The sequence below is a fragment of the Hippocampus comes genome, unplaced genomic scaffold (genome assembly GCF_001891065.2).
Source record: "Hippocampus comes isolate QL1 unplaced genomic scaffold, H_comes_QL1_v1.1 scaffold50, whole genome shotgun sequence".
Taxonomy (NCBI): domain Eukaryota; kingdom Metazoa; phylum Chordata; class Actinopteri; order Syngnathiformes; family Syngnathidae; genus Hippocampus; species Hippocampus comes.
The window spans coordinates 48095-71876 of NW_017805122.1; the positions used below are offsets into that span (position 1 = coordinate 48095).

The following is a 23782-nucleotide window of genomic DNA, read 5'->3' on the forward strand; positions in this document are numbered from 1 at the left end:
TAAAGTGCAGTTTACCTTAAAGGTAGACAAGCTGACTGACTTGGATAATTCCAAAAACAACACCAAAAATGTCTGCCAGACATTTTGTCAACCTGGTCTGATGTGGCACCGCATTCCTTATCATACCTACAAAGCAGACAGTTACGTGCACAATTTGTTTTCGCGCTGAAGCACACTGACGCATGCTTCCTGTCCAACGCATCGCTTGGCGACGCGCTGGCCGTCACTCGCTGATCTCAGTGAAGGGGAATCGCCAATGTCGTCTGTTATTTTGATGTCACTGAGCACAACCAAGAGGGAACTTGAAATTCTCACCGGATGGGATTCGATGCGCAGTTTGTTTCAGGGCCTTTTTCTAACTTGTTGCAAACAAGGAAGTGGGTGTTCGTGCGCAGACGTATTCTTCCTTTTCTGTCTCTTCTCTGAAACCAAACTGAGAAAGTGTTCTCTACGTCAGACATTTTTGCTAATTTTTATAGATTAATACTGGATGCTATCGCAAATATGCAGATTTACATTGTTGGACAACAGACAATCATCGAATGATGGTAGATATCAATTAATTTTATGACATTTTCATGTTAAATATATTTTAAAAGCACCTCCGTCACTCTTTTGATCACACTGTGACACACGATGCAAGGCGCTCTCAAATTCCCCGCGTCACACGCACGGCCAACTACATCATCCGCAAAGGAAGATCTTGCAGTTTACCTGCCAATATCATGCATGTAACCGGTTCGGTACCTCCAACGAGGTTCCGAACCACTGATGTAACCCGTTGACTCTATTTCTGTTCCCGCAATCTCAAGCACGGCTTACTTGGGCATACTGCGCCTCTGACTGGCCTGATATCGATGCAAATTTGGGATGTCGCAATGACTGGCTGGGAAAAGACGACTTGACTTGGGATACGGCTCCATATCTCTTAAGTTTGATGAAAAATGATCTTTGTGTCACGTCTAAGAACGGAGATTAGAGTGGTTTTGTCAAAAGCCAACACACAACTTGATGTAGTCATCTCCAAACAGACGCACACAGTCTTTCATCCCTTAATCATTCCGTCACTCCTTTTTGTGTCCGGTAGATTAAGCAGTGAGTCATTCCAGCTCCCACCCAACCGAGATAATATGAAAAATTCCAAGATACACCGACTGATGATGATGATGATGATGATGATGTACTACAACGTAATGGGACACTCCTGCTCCGGGTTGGGATTTCCTTCGCTCCCCCATCATTGTTTGACCGCAGTCACGGAGAGAGAAAACTTCATCAGTCTTAAGCTCTACTCTCAGATTGATTTATTACCGTCCCGAGCATGGGGAGTCTCTCTCTCTTTTTTTTTTTCTCTCAGGCATGTCTGCAAAGATAAAAGAATTTGTCTGGAGCTGACGGAAACTGTTATGGCCGCTTATTGCGTGGGTCAGCAGCTGAGGGCTGCAAAACTGACTGGGGTCTTCTCCACACGCGACAGGAAAAATGCTGAGATATGATCAGCAGACTTCCTTTCAAGTTGGCAAAGGATTTTGCATAGCTCGCACATCTGCCGGCGGAAGAGGGATGACGGGAAAGATATTCATACTTCGAATCAATGCAATCAACGGTATGACGAGCGCACACGAAAGCAAAGCAACGGATCATAAGGTGTTTCGACTGACGCTAAATAGTATCGGGTGCAATTTTGGGAAGCTGGACCAAACTTTGAAGACGCTTGAAGATTGGAACCAAGTGTGAGGTGCACCTGCACACTGTCTTAGTGTCTGTAAATGCCCTTGACTGTTCAAAGAACGCAGCCTCCGCCAGAGTGCGTGTGTGCCACCATGTGTGCGTTTCGCACAAAGCCGGGCGTGGACAGAATTCCGGTGAAGGTGCTCGAGTTACATAATCCCTCCTCTGCGCTGTGACAAGGAAGAAGGGGGCAGCTGCCGGCTACCATCTCGTCATCTTCATCCCGCTTCGTCTCTTCCTCTCTGTTGAATTTGGATGCTGCAGTGTGTAACCTCCCTCAAGATCTCTTCCATCCCGATTTTGAAACCGCAGCCTCCCCGTTGCGTCGTGTGACGCATGCGCGCACACACAGACGCACGCGCCGTCAGTCCAAACAGAAAAATGCCGTTCACCTTTGACTCGTCCTTTTTTTTTTTTTTTTTTTGCACATGGACCATCTGCTCACACTCTCTGTTTCAAGAGCACACAGATATGGCGTGGCGTCGTGCATACTAATGATATCACAACCGTGCAGATGCCGCTGTTATATCAAAACAACTAGAGCGTGTATCTTTGATGCTAGCAGGGGGAGCAGCAGCTTGACGGAGAAAAAAAAAAGCAGCCTGAGACGAGTAAACATTGTGCATATGGAGTCTTTGCGCCGCCTTGAGAAGCTGCCACGATGCGGCTGATGGCGTCCGTTCGGCGTGGTGAGGCCTAACGGTGCAGACGGTTGAGCAAAATGTGTATTTTGAGGACCCGCGAGGCGGGAATGCTTGTTGAGCCTGGTGTTGGGTTGTTGGCCCGCAGGCTGAGGTAAACGGTGCCCAAGAATGACACTTGTGATGCTCCAGGAGGAGGTCATGCTGTCATCATTTTGTACTTTTTTTTTGTCTATGCAGCCATCCGGCCTTTGGTGCGCTACTAATTCACACACTCTGCCCCCCCCCCCGAATCCCAGTCAGCCCAGCACGGTCATGTCGGGAGGTGTTCCGCGAAGGATTCAAGATGTGAGGTTGTCATGACAGCAACCGAAAGGATCGAGGCAGCCGTGCTCGCTGGCCTGCCCCGGCCAAATCATCGCCGAGCATTTATGATGCATGATTCAAAAACCTGTCAACACCTTCCACCGTCCCGTTGCCTTTGAGTGTAATCGAGGCTTTCTGTTGTCCACGAGATACGAAGGGGGGGAAAAAGAAACAATGATCAATGTCATGCGTCTCTTTTGACTGAGCTTTTAGCGTCTTAACCAAAAGGGTCGGCCTTCTCTGTCTCCTGTTCTATTGTAATCGAGATTGGTCGATCGTTCTCACCCTGCCTAAAAATCTGGACGCCTTCCATTACTTGCTCTGGTTTTCATCAGAGGCAACGCTGCAACATTGACGTTCTGCCTTTTCGCGTTTTCTTGCGGCCGCATGCTTTGCAGATGGCAAGATGAATGTCTCAAAGCCCCCGTCGTGAAATATTTGACCATCATGGAGACCACTCCGGCAAACCCAAGCGCAGATAATGAGGGAAATTTGAACCGTATAATCATTCCCTTCTGTCTTAACAACTTGGCCTGCGTGGATGGAATCTTTTGTCCTTATTAAGGGTGAGGGATGAAGGGACTGCTGCCTTGTCCCTTTCGACTCATTGTTTCCTGCGTTCTGAGCATGACTTCATTGGATGCCTTTCAGCATGAGGCGTCTTGTTTGTGGTTGGTTATGTAAAGAGAGAGCAATCGGATTCTTACACCGGCGCAAATACGCCGTACGTTGGGCGGTAATCACCGATGTCACGGTTTGGCGGTGCGGTCTCACCCGAGACGTTCGGTAATAAGGCGAGCTGTTCAAACAATGAAGAGCCAAATCACCTTAACCGCTATCCAAGCCAAAAATTGCACCGGCCGTCATCGTTGACTTGAGGAAGCCTTGCAGCCTGCTGGCAATTCACCCGAGGGAAGCTTTGAGAGTCCCCGCTTTGTGGAATAGCACGGCCGGGGCTCCGATGCCGGGAGAGTACATCGGAGGGCAAGGGAATCCACAATCTCTGTGGAGCATTTGAATACATTCCTGTCTTTGACGGACAGATGCACGAAAACAAATGCGCTGCCCTCTGTTGCTGTGTTTCTGCTGGCAGGGCGCCTTTGTTTTGCTCCGCAGCAGCTCGGGATGGGAACACATTATGTAATCTGTGGCGTGTGCTTGGGGTAGGAGAGCGACGGAGATGGGGTGTGACTTGTAACACACACAATGACATAATCCACTGACCTCTTGCACCAGCCGCTCATATCCTCCTCACTGCGGATTCCCGGCATGGAATTACTGTGATTTTGGCAACGACGGAAGGACATCCTTTTTTTTTTGTCCTCCAATAACATTTGTGGTGGTCGAAAATGAAATTGCTGCAATTGGTCCTCTGGGACTTGTCTCGAATCATGATGTCATATATGAAGCAGAAAAGCTATGATGGATTTATGTTTCCATTCAGTTTCACGGTCATGGGAGGAAAGCTCCTACTTTTCCCCTAATATATGAATAAGAAGCATAGTCTTTGGTAAAATCCGGATGATCTGAAATGTGCTTTTTTTTCCCCCCCCTGCATAGAGCCACCAAGTAATATTTCATATGAGAAGCTTTCCTATTACCTCATCTGAACCATTTCATGCACCCTTGTAACCTGATAGCATGATAAGCTGTCCACTGTAGTAGCCGCTGTGCCTGAAAGGGTCAAAACATCCATCCAACCATCAGTTTCCTACGTTGCCTGTCCTCATTTGGATCGTGGTTGAACCGTGTATGCCAGCTGACTTTGGACGAGAGACGGGGTACACTCGAGACTCATTGCGCCTCCCCCCCCCACCCCCCAGTGGTATGCAAAACAGTCACTCAATTATATGTTCAAACTTTGCCTAATATCATAGTGACATTTTCGGCAGTACGTTTTTCAAAAGTCAACTCAAAAAATGTCTTGACAAAATAGTATGTTCTGGCCCCTAAACACGGCAGTCTGTTTAATATTGGATCTGTGGAATAGGAATATGTCTTTTTTTTCCCCATCTAAAACTGTCCAAACGTTCAGAATTTCAGCAGTAAGACATACTGATTAATGAACTTGGACTGATTATCCTTGTGTTGAATCATGTTACAGACCAAACCAGTCACTGTATCATTATCCTTTGTGCACTACTTGGAAAGCTAAATATTTTTATAGGTGGTACAAAAAAAAAAAAAAGGTATAATAGACAAAAAAGCTTTCACACTCGCATTCACACCTTAGGGCATTTCAGCTTTTTTTTTTTTTTTCCCCAATTAAACTAACATGCATGTGTTTGGGTGTGGGAGGAAGCTGCGGTAGCAGGGGAAAAAAATGCACTAAGCACATTTTATCGAAACATGTTTCTAAATTCAAACCTGACGGGCTTTTAGTAGCCAGCCTCCTGTCTCCGCCGGCTGCCTGTGAGAAAAGAAGCGCGCACACCGGTTCACCAGAAATCCTCCGAGAAGTTCCGGCGCATTCTTGTTCGAGCATCGTCCAGCATCGGGAGTCGCTGCGTGCCATTTTTAATGTCGTGTTTGAAATCCTAACCCGTACCTAACGCGTATCCGCGTTGTTTTTTAAAACGTGCGGCTATACGGTCGCATTACGCAAGCGCGCTGCCTCAATGATGACCGTAGTTTCCATCATGGAACGGTGCACTCTCTCGGCTCTGGAAGAATATCTGTTTTTCATTTAACAGACATCATCCCGCATGGGCCGTGTGGGAGGAATCCCTCGTAACATTACTTGCATGCTGCCATCCGTTCACAGTTGCGTACGGTACGTGGGCATGTACGTGCTGGCGCTTGCCGCCTGCTGAAAATGCACCTTTTCTTTGTGTTGCAGATAAAATCGAAGAGGCCCAGAAAGAGCTGAAAGAACCCACGGGCTCACGGAAAGGTAAGAGACATTTCTTTTTCAAGTTGTTATATCAAGGACAAATAAGGTTTCAACAAGTGACCGCTCGACTACCCTCACAATCATTTGTAAAGTGGTTTACGAGAGTGCCAAACAAATGTAAAAAATATCCAATAATCTTATAAGTCCGACAATATATTATTATTCATATAATATATATATAATGTGTGCTAATGCAAAGACAGTGCTGATGATAATTTGTTTATTTTTGGGTGAATGTCACATGACCAACTTCTGAGTCATGGAAAAGAAAGAAAAAAAAAATCCAAGTCGCTTGCAGGTCATGAGAGCCTTGATGGACTTATCGTTCTTAACAAGACTGGGAGCAGCTTGTGTGGAGAAGCTAAGTGGACAAGATATAAATAACTACTTGTATTCTTGTCCATGCGTGCCAGTCAAATAGCGACGACACTTTTTCTGTGACATGCACTTTTCGTACATGACGCGTCCGAATTCTTACAATCGAAAACCTGATTAGAGCCAGTCTCTGAGCATTGGATGTGTCATTAAATCAACATTTATTTTGGCTTTTATTTGACCTTTTTTTTTTTTTTTTTTTAAATGTAATGCTGTATGCTTTTCATGGAGAATGGATTAACAAGGACAGGGCGTTCCCTCGTCTAATTATGCCAAATACCCGGGAGAAACGAAATACCTTTGAAATGCGGTAAACTGTGACAGGTCACGATGAGGTTTATGTAACTATATGCTGAGTCACTTTTTCAAAGGCGACAAAATGATGATCGAGAGCCCAGCGTGCCGATTTGTACCGATGTGCCTTTTGTAATTATTTGTACAAGAAAAGCTCAACACTGGAATAGAATGAAGAGGGGTTTAAAAACAAACAAAAAAAAACTCCATCTGCACAGGAATTCTGTTTGTCCTTGACACAAGTGACAGTTTAAAAGACTGCTACAAGCCTTTTGACATTATGACTTTATAAGCATGGATTGTAAAACGTATGACGACGTTTCCCATTTAGTTTTACATCGGCTGCACAATTAATAGCTAATTTAAAAAGGCAACTCCCAGTTTGGATGCTGGCTGTTAGCTTTCGAATGGTAATTATGCTAACTGTACAATCAGCTGCCTCTCCAAAACACCCCGGAGTGCACTTACGAACAGATGAATGGACAAATTAACTTGCCCTATGCAAATCTATTTGTTATTACAATTACCCGTACACGCTATTGTGTTTTGGAGGAAAGGCATATTTGTTTGTCAAGTGAGAACACTAACGATGTTAATTAAAAAGAATGGACTCAATGGAGCAAAATGCTCGGATGCGCAAACCACTTAAAACACCAGTACGCGTTGAGAAACAACGCTAAAGTTGCAGTGTTAAGTAAAGTGATATACGCACCCCAAGGGGCCATGTGACACATCGATGATGTGACCGGGAATTTGCTTTCATGTCTTCGAAAAACATTCATGTTGACCGCCCTGGTTTCGATTAACTGCAGCAAAACAGTTTACCCATCGGAACAGTTCATATCTTGTGTTGTACCTAATTCAGGAATGCTCTCAAATGGGAGATGAAAACAAATAAAGTGATCGCAAGTGTGCAAACATTATCTCACTTTCATTTATTTATTTATTGCGTGTCCTTTGGAGTGGAGTAATTCACTCGCCTGGTTTAGTCTTTAGTTTGCCTAAAGGCAGCTGGGGTACATTCCAGCTGCCAGTGACTGAAAACGCATGTGGGTCATGGTGCTTTATTTTGCCAAAAGGACCACAGATATTGAAAACGTTTGTCTGACGGTTTCTTTCCTGGTTTGTCCACAGGCATATCTGAAAGCAATCGCCGAATTGAAGATAACATCAAAGGTTTGAAGAGGAAAAAGGTTGTGGCAGAGAACAAGCAAAAGAAAATTCCAAAATCCCCGGCGAAGAAACCACCGCAGCTGAAAACTCCCGAAACTGTCGAAGGAGGAACCCCCAAGGAGAACGGACCTTGCTCCCCTGCTTCCGGCAGTCCCTCCCATCATCCCTCAACATCACTGAGCGAGGAAGGAGAATCACAAGATGCGCAACCTGTTGAACCATCCCCTGACAAAGGGGACTCTGTCACTGACCATGAAAGGCTAACGCAAGAGAACGCCAAGTCAATGCTGCCGTCCCACGGACCAACCAATGATGATGACGGTTCTCTAAAAGCGGCTCCACCCAAGGACGGTAATACCCAAGCCCGCAGCTTTGATAAGGATCCTTACCACACCAGTGCGCCGCTCGATGTCCTACTGAAGGCGATGGAGCCCGACATGCTTACACTTACTGACAGGAAACAGACCTTCCAAGTCACGGCCGCCGCGGAACCGACTTCTAACCTTCAATCTCAAGCCACGAGTGAATTGTCCAGCATGACGGCTGTTAATATCGGTCTCCATACTCACTCGTCTCCTTTGCAGACGTATTATATCGACAAACAGGGTAATTTCATTGGCATTGCAGCACCATTGCAGGAAGGTGTACAGGCATCAACACAGGGTGACCCTTTGCAGCCATTATCTTTTGCAAATCAACATTTTATTCCTGTTGTATCTAATCCGGAAAAGCCCAGAATTCACATGAGTTTTAATACCGGACTGTCTACGATCACTCATGCGCCGGCTCCCTCGGGCTCAAATGCTTTGCCAAAAAGCCAACCCCCAATTGTGCACACCTGCCAGTCGCTCTCAGCAAGTGTGCCCAGCACCATTCAGGTCCCAGTTACACCCGGAAACAACCATGTTCAGATTACAACTTTAATGAACTTTGGGTCAGAGCAGGTTTCCAAGGACCAAAAGCAGAAGAAGCCGGGAAAATATGTTTGTGAATACTGCAACCGGGCGTGTGCAAAACCCAGCGTGCTGCTCAAACATATCAGGTCTCACACCGGCGAAAGACCATACCCTTGCGTAACTTGCGGGTTTTCCTTCAAAACCAAGAGCAACTTGTACAAGCACAAGAAATCACACGCTCATGCGATCAAACTCGGTCTCATTGCGCGCTCCGAATCGGGAGGGGCACTGCAATCACACGACTCTGACAAAGCCCTCGGAACACATTCAGAGGTAGATGAGAGCGGAGACAGTGACGACGACGGAAGCACCGTCGATCTGGATCCGGAATCATCGCAAAGTAGTGCAGCGGCCTTGTCAGAAAACAGCCTCCAAAGCGCTGGTACAAACCAAGCAAGCTACGGAGAAATGGACTCAACGGCTGTGTTCGACTCAATGAAACCGGCTCTCGCCCAAAGAGGTCATGAGCACAAAGTGACAGCTGTGCTCCCAAAAGTTGTCGTCTATCCAGTTAACGTTTCACCTCTGAGGGCAGATAGCCCTCGAGTGACCGGCGCCGCACCTGAACAAGCTGCTTCGCAACGGCAACGAGAGTTTCCAAATGTTAATCTGAGATCGAACATCACGGCCCTGTCGTCTCTGAAAGAGGTAGTGAGTACAAGTCCCTCACTAGATACAGTGAGCGAGGATGAAGACCAACAGTGCAAGTCTCCACTCTTAAGTGGGCACGCTCAGCTCCAGAGGCAACAAGCGACAGACTTTTCTCAGCAGCAACAAGCCAAGTGTCTCCTTAGTCCTCGTAGTTTGGGAAGTACAGATTCTGGCTACTTCTCTCGCTCCGAAAGTGCCGACCAGGCAATGAGTCCACCGAGTCCATTTGTAAAGATAACGCCACCAGCTGAAATGGACGTCTCCAAAAAGGATACTTCTCATCTCCCTCCTGTTGTTTCGACGGTAATGCATGTCGCAGTGGAGAATTTGTCACAAGCAAAAGAGGGACAGATGCGCCCCCCGTTAGAAACAAAAGCCCTTTCTCTTGAGGAAAGAATTTCAAAGCTGATATCCGACAATGAGGCGGTGGTGGACAACAAGCAACTGGACAGCGTTAAACCAAGGCGAACATCTCTGTCAAGGAGAGGAAGCATCGACTCTCCAAAATCCTATATATTTAAAGATTCTTTTCAGTTTGACCTGAAACCAATTGGAAGGAGGTCAAGTTCAAGTTCCGACATCCCCAAGTCTCCGTTCACTCCCACAGACAAATCGAAGCCAGTTTTCCTTCTCTCTGTACCTTCTCAATACTCAATGGATTGTTTGCCGATCACAAGGAGCAACTCGATGCCTACCACGCCAGGGCACTCCGCTCTTCCGCTCAATATTGCCCACCTGCCCCACCCTTTGCGAATTTCTCATTCGTTTGATGAGAAAAGTTCAATCAATGATGATGTATTTTCGTCTGCGCCATCGACCCCCAATCCGGCAATACATTCTCGGACCTTGGTCAGACAAGCCGCAGTGGAGGATTTTTCTACCAGTGAGGGGCAGAGACTTCCTACCGTTCGCTCGATGGATGACGGATATCACAGCGCAAATAATAGCATGGAACTTATGCAGAGAAGTCGATCTTTTGAGCACAGTCAGGACAGACAAAGAAAACTTCAGCAAAATAAAGGCACGATGTATGAGTGTGAAACTTGTCGAAACCGGTACAGAAAGCTAGAGAATTTTGAAACGCACAAGAAATTTTACTGCTCGGAACTTCATGGGCCAAAAAACAAGCCAGTCGTCGTGAAAGAAACAGATCAAGACGTCTTTCACGTCAACATGCAAACCAATTTAGTTTCGAGGTCAACAGGCGGCCCAGGATTCGTTGAACAGCAGACATCATTCAGAAAGAGAAGGAAAATGAAAAGCGTCGGCGATGAGGATGATCAATCGCCAACCGACACAAATCCCCCTTGCTCGGTTAGTTTTGATTCCTGTCAGTTACTGAAAAGCTTTGGAAATCCAATTTTTCCTCAGCATACCGTCATGGTCGACATACAACCCAAAACCAGCCAGCCCAAGCTACCACAAATTCAACTCGTCGCACGCGGTACATGTGCTTCAGATTCAAGACTGTCACCAATCCGAGAGACTCAGATCAGCACCTCTGCTCAAGCAGAAATGCAGAGGCAAAGCTGCGGTACTTCAGTCATTCGACACACCAACTCTCTCAGTAGGCCGAGTTCATTTGAGACCGAATCGACAGATAGGAGTTCTCCGCTGGATAGTCGAGAAAAAGACCCGACGAATTCCAAAGCAGATGTAAGAGCAGCTGACGTCTACCATGAAAAGTTACCGGACAAAACTACAGAAGCAGATTCCAGTCCTCAAAAAATGGATCAATGCACTGATCGTACCGTGGCAGTCGCAGGAGAAACCTCCGCTCCTGCCCAACAGTGTCGTCTAGTGCGTCAAAACAACATCCAGGTCCCTGAAATTTTGGTCACCGAAGAGCCCGACAGAGAACACGAAACGCAGCCTTCCGAGCAGGCGGAAAAGCCCGTAGATCAATTCAGCTGGCCACAAAGAAGTGAGAGTTTGTCGAAGCTGCCAGCAGAGAAACTTCCACCCAAAAAGAAACGAATTCGTCTTGCTCAAATGGACCACTCGTCAGGTGACTCCAGCTTGGAGTCGAGCCTCTCGCGAAGCCTGAGCAGAGACAGTACTCTCTCGCACTGTTCCAGCATTTCAACCTCTTTTGACAGGGAAGAACCGTCGAGGTCAGAGAGTCCTTCAGGAGCCGACTGCGTCAGCAGAATTCCTGAGCCACAAGATCAGCCAAAAGTCTTCAGCACACTCGGTGTACCGGCAGTGATGAGGCGTGCAGCATCCGAACAGATCACTTGTACTCAACCCTCGGTAGAAATTTCATGTGACTACCGCAGCAAGTCTTTTGACTGTGGCAATGTCTCTCCCAGAAGAGGTCAATCACCCGTCGATCATCCTAAAAGTGGACCAGTCACCCAAGGTGCCCAGGTTCCGCTTATTGAAAGGAGGCGGGGGCCTTTAGTCCGCCAAATGTCTCTAAAGATATGCCCAGATAATCAGCAGTCTGTTCGGAAAGCCGTCATAAATCTTGACAAAGCTCCAATTACAAATGTAAACTCTGTAAACCCAAACAGAGCCCAACTTCAAATTGTCAACAGATTGAATGTGGCCCAGCCTTTCATTGTCCATTCTGGAGAATCACCCCTGCAAAGAAACGAACAAATGGTCCAAAGTATACATCTGGGGAGCCCTACGCAGCAGCCCCAAGTCCATGGCCTTCCTCACCCTTGGCATCAAACATCCCGAGTTCAAGTATGCCAAAAGGCACAGAAACCCGTGAGCCAGATTTTAGTCGGAAGTGAGAACACCCTCAACAAACCAGCTGATTTGGAAGACAATAAATGCCTTGTGCCCAAATACCAGCTGCAATGTCCGACACAAAGGCCAGGTCAAACATTTTCATTCTCCGGCACGCAGGAATCTCAGCTAAATTTACCAGTTTTAAAAATGCCCGCTGCCCATCCCATTTTGAGTGTTTCCCAATCATCAGACGTACTCCAGAACATCTGTACGAATCAGCCATGTCCTTATTCAGACGTTGAGACAAAGTCTGATGTTTTGGCTGTCGAACAGCAAAGAGACTCAAATGTTCAGACCCAGGCAGGTGGTGTTCCGTTGCCACAGATCCTCATAACACATGAGCTGATGCACACTGCTCCCACTGTCTCAAACAAAAGTACCCTTCGGCCCGCTCATATCGTAGATGCTGAAACTCATGCTTCACCAAAGGATTGGACTAAAATCGTTAGCCTTCACAATAAAACAGCCGAAAGGCCGTCATCCCTGGGTTCTTTGCACTGCACTCAGAAACTTGCGTCAGTCACTCTTTGCCCGCAACAGGAGCCCATTGCGTCGAGTAAAAGAATGCTGTCACCCGCCAACAGTTTGGATATCTACATGGAAAAGCATCAGAAACGCGCTAAGGATGAAAACGGTGTGGCCTGCCTGACCGACGGCAGGTCGGTCAATTATTTGAACTCCACTTTGTCGGAAGTGACCAGACAGCGGAAACTAACGCTGGTCCGGCAGGTGTGCACAACGGAACCCGTTGACAGTCCGATTGAGACAGAGGCCCCTCCTTTGCCGCATGTTAAAACCGATTCAGAAAAGGATCTTGACGATGTGAAGCCAATGTCACCTGACAGTACCGGCCTGGACAAAGGGGCAAGCACGGTTATTCCTGAAGATCCTCGCCCTGCCCTAAATACTACTGCCCCTGATCGCCAGGGTGCCTCGTTGCCAGCCAGTCACTCCCTCAAGCCTCAAGAGAAAGTGGAAGAACATCGGTGGAATCCCATAAAATCGCCCATAAGACCATCAAGTTTCCATGGCGGTCAAGTGAAACTGCCCACATCTGTTTCCGTGGTGAACACAAAGGACAGTCATCGCCTGTCTTTCCCCAGCCTGAAGACGACCACCACTTTTACGTGGTGCTTCCTGATGAGGAGAAAACAACTTCACACTCTCCAAACGGATCTGAAAACGTCGGCATATGCTGCTTGGACCGTCAACCCAAACAATCCAAACCCACTGGGCTTGCCCACCAAGGTGGTCATGTCTCTCCTCGACTCCAAACAGAGCTCGAAGAAAATCCGCTACACCTCGGCGATAAAAACATCTGGAAAATCGGATATCTTGTCTTACTCTGGCAAGCTGAAAGATGTCATGCCACAGGTAAGAACACATTTTCAAACAAACCTCTTTTTGTTGTGTCGTTTCTTCATGCATTGTTTTGTTGGAACACATGAATATATAAAACGAGTAAAACAAAGGCATGCCGTTATAGGTGCCGGTGACCCAGAAGACCAGATCAGCGGAAGCCAAAACGAAAGCGCAAACAGAAACTCATTCCAGCAATGAGTCAGACAAGGAGCTAACATCAAAAACAGAGCCAAGACGAATCAAAATCTTTGATGGCGGGTACGGTTTTCGAGTATTATTTCAGTCCGACATGGTTCTTTGTCTCTTATCTCATGTTCCCTGATGTGTTGCAACCCCACAGATACAAATCTAATGAAGACTATGTTTACGTACGTGGGCGAGGGCGCGGTAAATACATCTGTGAGGAATGCGGGATCCGCTGTAAGAAGCCCAGCATGTTACGCAAACATATTCGCACCCACTCTGACGTTCGGCCGTACCACTGCACCCACTGCAACTTCTCCTTCAAGACCAAAGGTGAGCGCTTTCGGTGTTGTCCGGTACTGTATTTCAAGGCACAAATCCACAAAAAGTATGACGTTGAAACGATTTGGCATACACAAAGAATCTACATTAGCATAAATACAATTGAAAGTTTACTTTGCTGTTGTTCCAGTCCTCTAATTGGTATTAAAAAAAATGAGGTTTCAGCATCGCTTTAATGAATCAAGTGTGATTCTCCGTTCGTTATCAAACTTGCCGACTTCCCACGCAACGCTGCGGAACAGGACTTTGTCAGAACAACCCACGTCCATTTAAAAATGTCTTTATCTGTTACTCACCCTTTACGTGCGGCTCGCCCGGGGACTCTTGCCTTACGTAAGTGTATCCTGTGATACAGTTCGACCGCTACCCACCCATAACACCTTTTCTGCTCCCTGCAGGAAATCTCACCAAGCATATGAAGTCCAAAGCGCACAGTAAGAAATGCATGGAGATGGGGGTGTCCAATGGACTCACTGACGATCAGGATGCAGAGGATTCAGGTCCGATTCTGAACTTTGCATTTCAGCGTTTTGCGTATTTCACTGTTTTTTTAATATTTCACGTTATAAACGTGTCCCTCATTGTATAAGATGTAAAAAAAACACCAAAAAAAAAACCCAACGTCAGGACTGGTGCTCTGTTGCTATGTCAGGGGGCTTTGCTGTGGTCTAATTAGACTTTCTAAATGCAAGCTTCATCCTCTGTTAACTCCAAGTGCATGTGGGCGGCAAGCACAACATTTACAAAGAGGAAATTGCTGCATCTAATTTTAGAAAAGGGAAAAAAAAAGGGAGACAAGCTGCCTGAAAGCATTCTATGGTCCCAGTCTCTAAGAGCATATTTGTTTTTCCACCTCTGCAAGTGCTGGAGCTGAGAGGTGCACGACGGTCTGAAGGGAAAACTCCCCTACCGCTACAGGCGCAAGACATCGCCGACTTATCCTCTTACGAGTGCATTTCACTCAAATAAATCGACGAGGGAATTATTTTTAATGACCAACATTGTTCTAGTACCCGATTCAATACAAGAAACGTACTTTTGTATCTTCAGGAGACCGCAGTCAAGTGAGTAGCGCCGACCGCCCAGACTCAGACGGCGACGACTCCGACGGCCCTGACGAGGAAGAGAACGAGGACAACGATGAGGAAGAGGAGGACAGCCAAGTGGAGTCTGGCCTGTCCACAAACCCTTCCGTGTCCGCCAGCCCGCAGCATATTCCGTCGAAAGACAACGAGGTCCCTCCGAGTGCCCTCCTGGCCCAGATGTCGATCAGTTCCCTGGCGCAGCCGCAAGCTCCCGAACCCCACGCATCAGACTCTGTCCTCATCATGAACCCTTTGTCGCTGAGTAAGCAGTACTCAATCTCTGGCTACTGCCCGAGCTTGGCGCCCCTTTGTAGCTCTCTGCCCCCTGTCGCCGCCGCCACCGAGTCCAATTTCTCCGATACGGAGTCGGTGCACATGATGAGCCCGGTATCGCCATGCAGGCAGATGTCCATTGACTACCCTGACTGTGAGGTTCCACCGAGTCCCCCGGTGACAGGGACAGGCTTTAGACCATGCAAGGTGAGGTCCACAATGATGTCATCCTTCTGGGTGACGTTAGCTCCACACTAGGAACTAGTTAGTCTTGTCTTGTTGTCTGTACAACTATTTATGACACTCAGTCAATTCATTCGAGTATTCGTTCGCTTTCTGCCACTCAGAAGTGCCCAGCCGCCCATCGTTCACATTCGGAAAAATGTCATGCCCTGACTCTGAATCCAATATACTTTCACCTCATTTCCACCAAGCAGTTCCAAGTTTTGGTTTATTTTTCCATTTTGTGGTTTTGGAAATGGTAAACCCGAATCACACTTCAGTTTCTGCCACAAGGTGTGTAGGCGGGATGCCAATAGAAATCTCAGCCATGTCAACAGACACAAACCCAAACAGCTTTGAGTCATTTCTTTCCATCATAATCCTTCCATTTTCCACACTGCTTATCCCTTCAAGGGAACTACGGTGGCCTTAAATTACGCTGTTTTTTTGGGAGCGGTCCGTTCCAGACCCTCCTGCGATTGGATAAAACTCGCAATAGAGACCAGAGGAAAATGTTCAAAATGTTCAACCAAACCATAAAAGTTCCTCTCATGCAAGTTCACGAGCTTAATGCAAAAGGCCACAGACAGGCCTCACTAAATTCGCATCGATATGATGGTAATTGTAAACCTTTCAACAGCTGCTCGTTTAACACACACAGACACATTCAAGCGGTAAATAGCAATGCTCATAGGCATATCTTCTCTTTTTGAGGGAACCGTGGCTATTAAACTAGAAAAATCTGTTCAAAAATGAAAAAATTGCAATTATAGCAGCGGCCAGAATGATGCACCCCACTGTAGCAGGTGTTAACTGCAATGGACTCACGTTCTTTTTTTTGGGGGGGGTTTCCAATAGGAACCGTCATCCGCCACTCATCCTTGGGGAAAAAACGAGTCTGGCATACCAGTTGATCGAAGCACACAGACGTCAACGTCACAAAGTCCGACGCGCGCTCCCCTGCAGGGTCTCTCTCAAGCCCCAATAATGGAGACACAGACCCACTTGTTCAGTCACCTGCCTCTGCACTCCCAGCAACCTTTCCGCTCGCCTTATAGTATGGTTCCTGTTGGCGGCATCCAACTGGTGCCTGCCGGATTGGCAGCTTATTCCACCTTTGTGCCAATTCAAGCCGGCCCCGTTCAGCTCACCATCCCGGCCGTGAGCGTTATCCACAGAAACACGAGCCCGTCGACGGCGCCCGACTCTTCGCCCCGGCCGGACAGCGTGCAGACCCAGCCGCTTGTGATCCAGGAACCAATCAGCAACGTGGTGCCCTGCTTCCCGATACGTCAAGTGACCGACTTGCAGGGTCAGACCTTGCAGCCGACGCTCAGCCTAATGGGCCTGACCAACACGGGGCTAGCATCCAGCCAAATGCTTCCCCAGCAAGGGGTCGCCCTGCAGGTTTTGGCTGCGAGCCCCACCTCCCAAACCAGCACCACCACCCAGACACACATGCCGGGCCTCCAGATAGTGAACATTGCCCTGCCTGCCATCATTCCCTCTCTCAGCCCGCTACCATGCCGTAGTCCCCTACCGTGGTCGTCCGACAGGCAAGGGAGCCCCGACACCCTGGGGGCACAATCATCTCAAACGCAAAGTCCCTCAGCTTGCGCGGCCACTCCGCGGCCGGCGTCCTTGCCAGTCAGCACTTCTCCAGAACTGAATTCAGGCAGCGGGCCGGGCACCGTTGCAGGGCTGACACAGACTTTGGAGAAGGCGCAAAGGGAGAAATCCTCACAGCAGCATGCAGCCCCACAAAGTCCAGCACATAGTGTGGCATCCCCTAAGCAAGGTGGTGATGATGCACCGAAGAGAGCGGCACCGGTGGCCAGCTGGCAGAAGGTCATTGATGACTTCAACGAGGTTTCCAGTGATGATGAAGACAGACTGGTCATCGCCACCTGAAAGGCTTTCCCGTTGTTGATTTTGTACGTAATTGTAGTCACTTTAAGACTGAGAACACTTCTTCAGGGGTTTGTTTCTGTACAAATCGCCTTTCAAAGCACAGATGCTGACACTCACATTGTACGTGCAATCATATGGCAATTGTAATGACGACCAATCATTTTATTTTCTATTTTTGTCAGCTCCAGAAAATGTTTTTGTACATGTTGTATAGATAATTGTGCCTTTATGGAGTTTCTTGTTTAGGAACCTGTACATAATTTTATCTAAATTAAGTAGTTGCTTGTGTTAATGAACACACACACACACACACACACACACACACACACGCACACACGCAGGCGCACACACACGCACGCACACACCAAATTAGAAGTGGTATAGCAATGGAGGATATCACTTTTTTTTTTTTTTTTTTACCATCTTTCATTTGTAAATTTATTGAATTATAATTGTCATACCGGTATGTGTACATTTCTATGGATTATGGGCAATGTTTATCTGTACAAATGTTGTGTTCAACTATTTATTATAATCCATCTAGTGCCCATTCAGACTTTTGGTCCATTGGTATGTGCATTACGGTAGCTTTACTTTGATGTATCAATCTTCTGAACAGTATGAGTAAAAATTTGTTTATAAACACTCAAGTGGTATCCTGTCGGTTGAAAGCCATATTGTGGTAGAATCTTTTCTTGGTCCATTATTGACTCTCGCTCAATGTCAGCTTGGATAGGTGCCTATTCACTTGTGGTCCTAATTATTGTCGTTTAAATCCAAAATTAAGAGATAAACCTCCTTACTATACATGGTCATTAAAAATAACACCTGATTATACATGGTCACCGAAAGCATTTCTCATACTGACCAGGAGATGGCGACAAAATGGCGCCTGAAGACGATGTAGTGTTGTGGAATGATCGGCGGCGTGTTTTACTGCATGTGATTCACTTTTATTTTTGTGGCATTTGAATTGAACGGACAATTTCCACGTTGAACGAAAGCGGTCACCATGACAGGTGAGCGGGTGGCGCGAGTGCACAAAGCGTCGTCGTGAGCAAGAAAATTGGTTTGAGTTGGCGGATGTGACGTCAGGTCCGCAGGTGAATTGGGAGACAGGCGTGCACGAGAAATGAAGATTGTTATTCCTGGAAAAAAACGTTGTATAAGCTTGCGGAATTGTCCCTCGAGTTCAAATTTAACAAGCGACTGCAGTAACTCGTGTGTCGTTCTCATGCGCGCTCTGTTCCGCAGGATAATTCTCCCTTTCGGAAAATGAGGTCATAAATTACCCACAATAAAGGCAGGAATAAAGTTATTCTACTCAAGCGATTATTATGACAAGCAGCAAAATTGGCCCCGGAAACACAATGACCACCATGTTATACTCTACCAAACTGCATTTCCCTAATTTGCCACTCCTGTAATATTCATCGCTATTTATACAATACTGTACAGCCTCCTGGTCCTCTCAGCCTCCCATTAAAACACACTTAATTTAGACTCTCCATTTGTTAATCCTATGAATGGCACTCGGTGGAATATTAAATTGGTTTTTATTTGACTACTGGGGCTGGAGTCATGGTCGAGGACTTTCTGAGGACCGAGAGCAGACATGGCAATCGGGATTAAATGAGGAAAAAAATCGTCCTTGTGTCAAGCATCTTTGCAGTGGTAAGCACATGTTGCAGCCCATTCACAAGGTGAGTCATCCATCTACTCGAGCAGAGCCTCTCTTCACACCACCACCACCACCACCACCTCCGGTTGTTTTCAGTACAGTGAAAAAGCGCAGGGAAAGCGAACAGAGACATCTAGAGGTCAATACGTGGTTGTGCTCAAGCCTCAATTTGCATATTGAGAGGGTGATGTCCAACAACACATCAACTACCGTCAGAATTAATCACCTGCATTTCCAACCCAAAGTCTCTGATTTATTCCGTAACATTGTCTCAATTTATTCCAAACAGACTTGTCCTCTCAGCCTCCCATTAAAACACACTTAATTTAGACTCTCCATTTGTTAATCCCATGAATGGCACTCGGTGGAATATTAAATTGATTTTATTTGACTACCGGGGCTGGAGTCATGGTCGAGGACTTTCTGAGGACCGAGAGCAGACATGGCAATCGGGATTAAATGAGGAAAAAAATCGTCCTTGTGTCAAGCATCTTTGCAGTGGTAAGCACATGTTGCAGCCCATTCACAAGGTGAGTCATCCATCTACTCGAGCAGAGCCTCTCTTCACACCACCACCACCACCACCACCTCCGGTTGTTTTCAGTACAGTGAAAAAGCGCAGGGAAAGCGAACAGAGACATCTAGAGGTCAATACGTGGTTGTGCTCAAGCCTCAATTTGCATATTGAGAGGGTGATGTCCAACAACACATCAACTACCGTCAGAATTAATCACCTGCATTTCCAACCCAAAGTCTCTGATTTATTCCGGAACATTGTCTCAATTTATTCCAAACAGACTTAGCATGTCTCTTGGCTGCACTGGTCCCAGTACAAGTACGGTAGATGCCAAAATGTGAGTGGACATAAAATCTATGTGCTACCGTGTCAGATAAATCTAAAAATAATAGAATAGGCCTCACTGTTCCAATACTTTTGTATGACAGAGCAGCTCCTTCTGCCATGTGCCATAAACTGTTCCACCACCCAGTGGAAAGTGAGCGGCGACCTCTGATTAGGGTTCCCAAATCTTCACCCTGTCAAGATACTTTCCCACTTTGAGCGTATGCAGATGAATCGTACACAGCAAGGTCAATTTTCCACTCAAACCGCCTACGTTTAAGAATTTTCTCCATGTGAGGGTTGGGAAAATTCATGCCCCTCTCTTCTATTTCTGCCTTCTTGTTGCACAATTGCCAGTGAGGTCATTTGTTAGATTTGCTGCTACTCTGATGAGTCAATAGCTCGTCACAGAAGTGATTACCACAACGATATTTACAGCACGCAAGACACTCACACAACATTCTCTTTTTTTTTTGGGGGGGGGGCGTGAGGGGGGATGGGATACACTTAAAAGACCCATGAGGTACCTGCAGTACATATACGCCGAAAAGGGTATTTGGTTGAATTGACTAAATTTCGTCAAGGTGTCCAGTTCGTGAGCGAGTAAGTGGAGGCGTTTTATTGCCACCTTGTGGCAGATGAGTGTAAGTGGCGCGTGGAGGTGTCTCGCAGGAATGTCAAGCAAGTCGCAGTCATTCCCCCCCCACCTTCTTTATCAGCTCACAGACAACATTTGTCTGGGTGGAAGCCAGAGGACACAACTGTACGGAGGAAGGAGGAGGAGGAGGAAGAAGAGGAGGGAGGCGAAGTGCTTGTATAAAGCCGAGAGTGAACATGTGCGGCCACATTCACGAGCAACAACACAAACTGTTGTGCTCACCTCTCAGGGCGCTCACTGACACTTTGATGCAGAGGACGGGCACTTGTTAATATTTGTTTCCTAACTTTTCTTACTCTTGGATTATTCCTCTTTTTTTTTTTTAAACGTCTTTCAACCAGTGGAACGGATATTTACATTTTACTTTCCGTGTTGTCTGTTTTGCACTCCTGGATTTTAAGCACAGGTAAGGAAAACACCCTGAAGTTACGTTTATTTTGAAATTCCGGCTACATTGCGATATAGTGGTGTAAAAAAAAATACGGGTTTCAATGTTGTGTTTATTTGTCATTTCAGCGTTCTCTGCGCCCGCTGAAGCGTCACCCACCGTCAGCCAAACTCGCCATGTGCGCAAGAAGCGCTGCTCGTGCGCTACTTTCATGGACAAGGAGTGCGTCTATTTCTGCCATTTGGACATCATATGGGTCAACACTCCTGAGTAAGTGTCTCCTCTGAGGCTAAAAGACCCAATTAAAATGTTTTGTATCGACTATAATAATATAGTAGATTTTAAAAAAAAAATCTGAGTTTAGTTTCGCTGATTTTGCTATTGGTATTGGAATATAAACTGAGTAAACAGAAATGAAACCTTTTAATTTCATTTCCAAATTCCAACCTGCACAAGTATTGCCATTTCGAGCATTCAATTGCAAAATGCTGAGAAAAGTCATATAATCCTCATGACTTCTTCAGTTCTAAATCTGAAAGAAAGCTTTTGGATTCAAAGTGAAATCTCTTCCACAAAACGCTCGTCCAGTTGCCTCGATTTAATCTTTGCGTATTACCACGCAAGAAGCTATTTATAACACGATCCAAATTTCTATACAATAAGGGCACAGTGAGTCAAGGTGATGACTGTTCTGTGTTTATAGCTTGATCAAAGACTTTCCATTGTCCTTCCAGGCGCATAGTCTCTTATGGCTTGGGCAATGCCCCCAGGAAGAGACGTTCAGTCCAGGTCGCCCCGGCAACGGAGAGCAGTCGCTCCAGGTGCCAGTGCCTGCATCGGGGAGACCTCACCTGCGCTCACTTTTGCCAGAGGCTGGACAACACCAACCTCAGGTGGGTTACATGGGTCCGATATCACAGCTTTTGAACATCACACATTCCCAGATCCAGGATCATTAATGTGTATTTAGAACCCTGTCAAGAATGTCTTATTTACTGTAAGCATGGAGTAAATTCGTGGGAAAAAAAATCCCTTTTGTGCATGTAGCGGCGTGTTTGAGTGCTCGCTTAAATGCTCTTATATAGGGGATATAATTTTAAGTCATTATGTCTTGCAGGGATGAGACATCAGCAAAGACTGAGATCCACTCTGCTGAGAGCCCTGAGCTGGCGACTGACAGCAGCATGACGAAGAGGTGAGCACAAGTGAAGAAAAATAAAACACGGGGACCCCATGACTTAATGTACTGATGTCAACATTTCTACTGCCAAACACACTTTCTTTTAAGTTGTTTCGTCATCCACGGAGATTGAAAAAAAAAAAAAAAAAAACAAGCCTATTTTGACAAATATGAAATACAAAGTACGCATGGCTGAAAAATCGACTTCAGTCACTAAATTCATCCCTTATTACATCCCACCGTTACCCATAAGAGAGATTCACATCAGGATTAGCCTATTAGCATAATTTCCGAAGTCTGTTTTGAATGTTAGTGGCAAACAAGAAAATGTAATTGCCAGCCATTCCCAACCTTTCATGAGCGAGCCAAATGCAATTTGATTGAAGTTTGGAAAATCTCACGGCACAACCGCCAAACAAAATTGTCCCGCAAAGTGGACACCGATGTCGGTTGCACACGTTCCGCCTTCGAACAGAAGAACATTTATTTGTTCGGTCAGTATAAGTCGCTGGCATAGATATCGAGGAACAAAGATACATTATTTGTTAGATTTAAATCATTTTCTAATCAATTAAGTCAACTGTGATCTTAAGAGTCCACCCCCCCCCCCACAAATACAATTTTCAGTGAGCGGATTGTTGTTTGTTACTTATTTTGTGACAGCGCATTCAAAACGACTGTGGCAATTATGCTTTTAGGTTTCATAAACATGACTGTTTGTATCTGATTTGCCACTTCTTGCTTTCAACCGTCCGCTCATAATGGGCCAATCATGATTCCTCCATTTACCCGTTGTATTTTTGACATTTGGTACTTTAGGAAGTGCGTGACTAACTAGCTCAGCTCTCCTCCCGTATACATAACAATTCCCAGAACTTGAAAGAAGACTGCATGTCTCAAATGCCTAATTGCTGTCTCCGTCTTTGTTTGCAGGATGAACATTCAAAGAAGGGTGACGCCTCCTTGGCTCAGAGCCGCGACCAAAGCGCAGCAGCTTCTGCAGACCTGGACGCGGAGCCACCGGGCGAGAACGCGGCAGGCTGAGCGGACGACCGCCTAAAGATGACCCGTTCTACTTTCAAGCCAGAAGAGGAAGCCGAAAAGCTTTCGTAACCTTCACCATAGCGCGGAGTACCTCAGGGACGGGATATGGAGCCCTTCCAAGGCCGACGACCACCTTAACGTTGGCGACGTGAGCGCCTACATCTTGATTGCATCCCAAGCAGAGCGGGGAAATAGAGACAAGGAGCCGAGATCGCAAAAGATAAGCTGAAGACAAGAACTTTTTTTTTTTTTTTTTTTTACATCATCACCTGTAAAGCGCAGCAGCTTCTGCAGACCTGGACGCGGAGCCACCGGGCGAGAACGCGGCAGGCTGAGCGGACGACCGCCTAAAGATGACCCGTTCTACTTTCAAGCCAGAAGAGGAAGCCGAAAAGCTTTCGTAACCTTCACCATAGCGCGGAGTACCTCAGGGACGGGATATGGAGCCCTTCCAAGGCCGACGACCACCTTAACGTTGGCGACGTGAGCGCCTACATCTTGATTGCATCCCAAGCAGAGCGGGGAAATAGAGACAAGGAGCCGAGATCGCAAAAGATAAGCTGAAGACAAGAACTTTTTTTTTTTTTTTTTTTCACATCATCACCTGTATGCACTCCAAATAGAACTTTAAGAAGCATTTCAATATATCTATATTTTTAAACATCATCAGACACCCACTGCCATCTATGGATTTTTATAATTCCCAAAAACTTGGATGCCAAGTCATGAACAAGCCAGTTTGGCTGAACCACTTCCTGTTTATGTCAAGACTCTACACTCAGAAAAAAAA

General features: G+C 46.4%; 2 protein-coding genes across 4 annotated transcripts in view; both read left to right on the forward strand.

Moving 5' to 3' along the window:
- hivep1 (HIVEP zinc finger 1) overlaps positions 1-17850 on the forward strand; it is a 39666-nt gene extending 21816 nt beyond the window's left edge. For all 3 annotated transcript variants that reach the window (XM_019866102.1, XM_019866103.1, XM_019866104.1), the window contains exons 3-9: positions 5578-5631; positions 7435-13196; positions 13309-13442; positions 13525-13700; positions 14108-14209; positions 14760-15274; positions 16148-17850. In XM_019866102.1, coding sequence (XP_019721661.1) covers positions 5578-5631; positions 7435-13196; positions 13309-13442; positions 13525-13700; positions 14108-14209; positions 14760-15274; positions 16148-17200 — 7796 coding nt within the window. In that variant the 3' untranslated portion in view covers positions 17201-17850. The remainder of the gene's footprint in view (positions 1-5577; positions 5632-7434; positions 13197-13308; positions 13443-13524; positions 13701-14107; positions 14210-14759; positions 15275-16147) is intronic.
- Positions 17851-20533: 2683 nt separating this feature from the next.
- On the forward strand, positions 20534-23260 carry edn1 (endothelin 1). Its single transcript, XM_019866106.1, has 5 exons — positions 20534-20786; positions 20897-21038; positions 21503-21661; positions 21886-21963; positions 22882-23260. Exons 2-5 carry the CDS (start codon positions 20980-20982, stop codon positions 23006-23008), a joined length of 423 nt encoding a protein of 140 aa, XP_019721665.1. The 5' UTR covers positions 20534-20786; positions 20897-20979; the 3' UTR covers positions 23009-23260.
- The last annotated feature ends 522 nt before the right edge of the window (positions 23261-23782 follow it).